Below are 1,471 nucleotides of genomic sequence, written 5' to 3' on the forward strand. Positions count from 1 at the left end.
AAGTTAACCATTTGTGCCGGGCGCGTTTCTTGGATTGGCATTGGCCTGCGCATAGAGCCATATCGAACACCCGTTAAGCGGAACCCAAAAGCACGTACGAGCACATTGCAAGTTAAGAACAACATGCCGAACCGCTGTATTGACTGCATAAAGCACATCAGATACCTGGTCTTCGGAGCACTCGTGGGCTAACTCCCAAGTTCAAATATGTATGCTCGTGTACCGGGTTCTCCTCCATTGATCATGAGTATCAGATTCCGCAAACCTTGGGGAGAATAGTTAGTAATACTCTAAAGCCAATCAAAAGGTCAACAGGCTCTGTGAGCTTTGGCTGAAGAGGTAAGAGAAACTTTCATAGTGAAATATACAACGGCGATGCTTACTGGAGCCACCCGACCATCCGCTATCCATACCGCAGAACCACCTGGATAATTCGAGAGCCTTAACACATCCAATACTTCAACGCAGTCTCTCCACTGAAACATCGGGATGTCCGCAGAACCGTAAAACACCCCGATGGCGATTGCAAAGCGCTGCCAGAGGCTGCTGTCCTTTCTCACGTCTTCCAATTTCTGGTGAGAAGACGCAGGCCACTGCAAGGAGCGTGCGTTAACAGGGCCCAGGCACATAGTGGAAGCACAGCGTGCCCCGCTAGGGTTTAGGGTTTCCTAAACTGATATCTTACAGTCTGCGTCGTCACCACACATCTCAGATATGAGAAGTGCTGCTACTTGCCCTGCGTCATGGAGGCCCATAGTCCACAATTACAAAATAACCAATGCAAGGCAAAAACGCACTTCCTGCAGCAAAACAAATTTAACAGACTCAGCAAAAGCGCATGCTACGACACAGATGGTGCGCGCGCTCGCCCAGTTGCAGTATCCGGGCTCTCGCAATGTGACCCTTCCACGAGCTGTTACACGCCCATGCACGACGGAGATTCTGAACTCGCACTCGCTCGCCAGCTAAAACCCGAACCCTCGTTCAGGAGACTCACATACTGAAGTAGGCAGCATGCAGAGCCTGCGCCTCCATGAAATTAAGAGAACAAGAGACACTTTGCTGCGCCATTCTAATGTACTCTCCCTCCTTTCCCGGACATGCATCTCCTAGCAGCTTCCGCTGCCGCACGTAATAACAAGGTAATCGGCAACTCGCGTTCAACTGCCCTGACGGAAGCCAACGCTGAGTGCACTGTTGCTACTAGGCATTTTCGCGAAACCCGGTTTGCAACAGGCAGATAATCGAAGTGCCTCTGCACAAAAATGCACAGAACGGCTGGTGCGGGTCTGGCCGGTGCTTCTTTACACCATTCCCCGATCTGCATGCTCCACAGTACACTAAAACACTGCACTACAAAAACGAATTTCCTGCAGCATATAAGATGGGGATCCATGCGCATATGAACATGCGGCACCAGGAGCTACTCTACAGTGCTACTCTGACCTGCTCCCTCAGCTTCCCCAAACTG

The 1,471-nt window shown here is 50.8% G+C and overlaps 1 protein-coding gene across 1 annotated transcript; it reads right to left on the reverse strand.

Moving 5' to 3' along the window:
• Window positions 1-308: 308 nt before the first annotated feature.
• EAH_00064440 (hypothetical protein) lies at window positions 309-629 on the reverse strand (the record flags this gene model as incomplete). The annotated part of the gene is made up of 1 exon (XM_013392962.1): window positions 309-629. One exon carries the CDS (start codon window positions 627-629, stop codon window positions 309-311), a length of 321 nt encoding a protein of 106 aa, XP_013248416.1.
• Between the last annotated feature and the right edge of the window lie 842 nt (window positions 630-1,471).

The sequence above is a fragment of the Eimeria acervulina genome, genomic scaffold, assembly GCF_000499425.1.
Source record: "Eimeria acervulina Houghton genomic scaffold, Eah_scaff1989, whole genome shotgun sequence".
Classification (NCBI taxonomy): Eukaryota; Apicomplexa; class Conoidasida; order Eucoccidiorida; family Eimeriidae; genus Eimeria; species Eimeria acervulina.